This window comes from Toxoplasma gondii (assembly GCF_000006565.2).
Source record: "Toxoplasma gondii ME49 unplaced genomic scaffold asmbl.1678, whole genome shotgun sequence".
In the NCBI taxonomy this organism is placed as follows: Eukaryota; Apicomplexa; class Conoidasida; order Eucoccidiorida; family Sarcocystidae; genus Toxoplasma; species Toxoplasma gondii.
This window is the reverse complement of record NW_017383753.1, coordinates 1-1,058: the sequence shown is the minus strand read 5'-3', so window position 1 is coordinate 1,058 and position 1,058 is coordinate 1. Positions and strand designations below refer to the sequence as shown.

Here is a 1,058-nt window from a genome sequence, read left to right as displayed (position 1 = left end):
TGGGACTCCACTTTCTCTCCTGAGAAGGAGGAAAGAAGGAAAAGAAGGAAAAGAAGGAAAAACAGCGAAGTGGAATCCAGTCGAGAAGAGCGTCGTCACGAGAGTCGCAGAGAGGTCCGGAAGCCATATTCAGCGGGAGTCTCACACTGCGCAAGTCGTGGAGCGCTCCTCGGAGTGTGTCGCATGGGAGAGGAAGTGGAGAAGAGAACGCGCCTTGGATAGAAGCAGAAGTAGAGAGAGAATGACAGAGATGGAGGAAGCAAACAAGAGAGAACTCGGGAGAGAGGAGCCAGAAACGAACGACTGAATCTCCCGCATGCCCGTGCGCCCCTGCTGCGTCTCTCCGTCGTTTTTTTACCCTCTGCAGAGAACATGGCAACAGCATTCATGCCTTCGTCGAACTCGAGTCTGTGCATGTTTTCAAAGACCTTGCACAGGAATGGCTGGACGCGTGTGGGGTCTTGCGTCTCGGAGAGGATTTCGAGCAGTTCGTCGTTCGACAGAAAGAAGAAACGCGCAAAGAGACTGCGCTTCAACTCCAAGTAGGAATTCAGTCCAAGCGTCACTTTTTCCAAGTTCTTGTTCGATTCGCGCAATTTATCCAGGAGACCGGCGACTGAACAAGCCTCTAGGGCAAGAGGATTCTCAGACGTTTGGCGCATCAGGACTCGCCACGATGTGTCAACGGTCTTGAATCTGCACCGGAAAGAGACGTTCGCCGGAAAGACAGAAAAGAGAAAAGGAACGGTGGGAGACTGAAGGAAGGGAGCAAGAAAGGAGAGAGCGCAGGGACGCACAGGAAGAGAGGAGTCTGGCAAAATGTTTCTTCAGACTTCGCAAGACGACGCTTGCAAACGATGTGACTGCAGAGGAAGAGAAGGCGACAGAAAAGGCCTTCTTTCTTGCCTGCCAGTCGTCTTCCAGGGCGATTCCTGAGGCGCAATTGAGCTAGGAAGAAACCAGTTTGAGCGCCGAAACTCCGTTCGCTCGTCTGCCGCCAGAGTGGACCGCGGGTGTGTGAGAGAGAAACGTGGAGAGACTGAGCGACTGACTGCGGG

The 1,058-nt window shown here is 53.4% G+C and overlaps 1 protein-coding gene across 1 annotated transcript; it reads right to left on the bottom strand.

Annotated features, from left to right (window-relative positions):
- Positions 1-1,058, bottom strand: TGME49_327400 (dynein heavy chain family protein; the record flags this gene model as incomplete). Its single annotated transcript, XM_018783098.1, has 3 exons — positions 1-19; positions 359-696; positions 1,049-1,058. Coding segments are annotated over 3 exons (367 nt in total), but the record flags the coding sequence as incomplete, so codon positions are not given.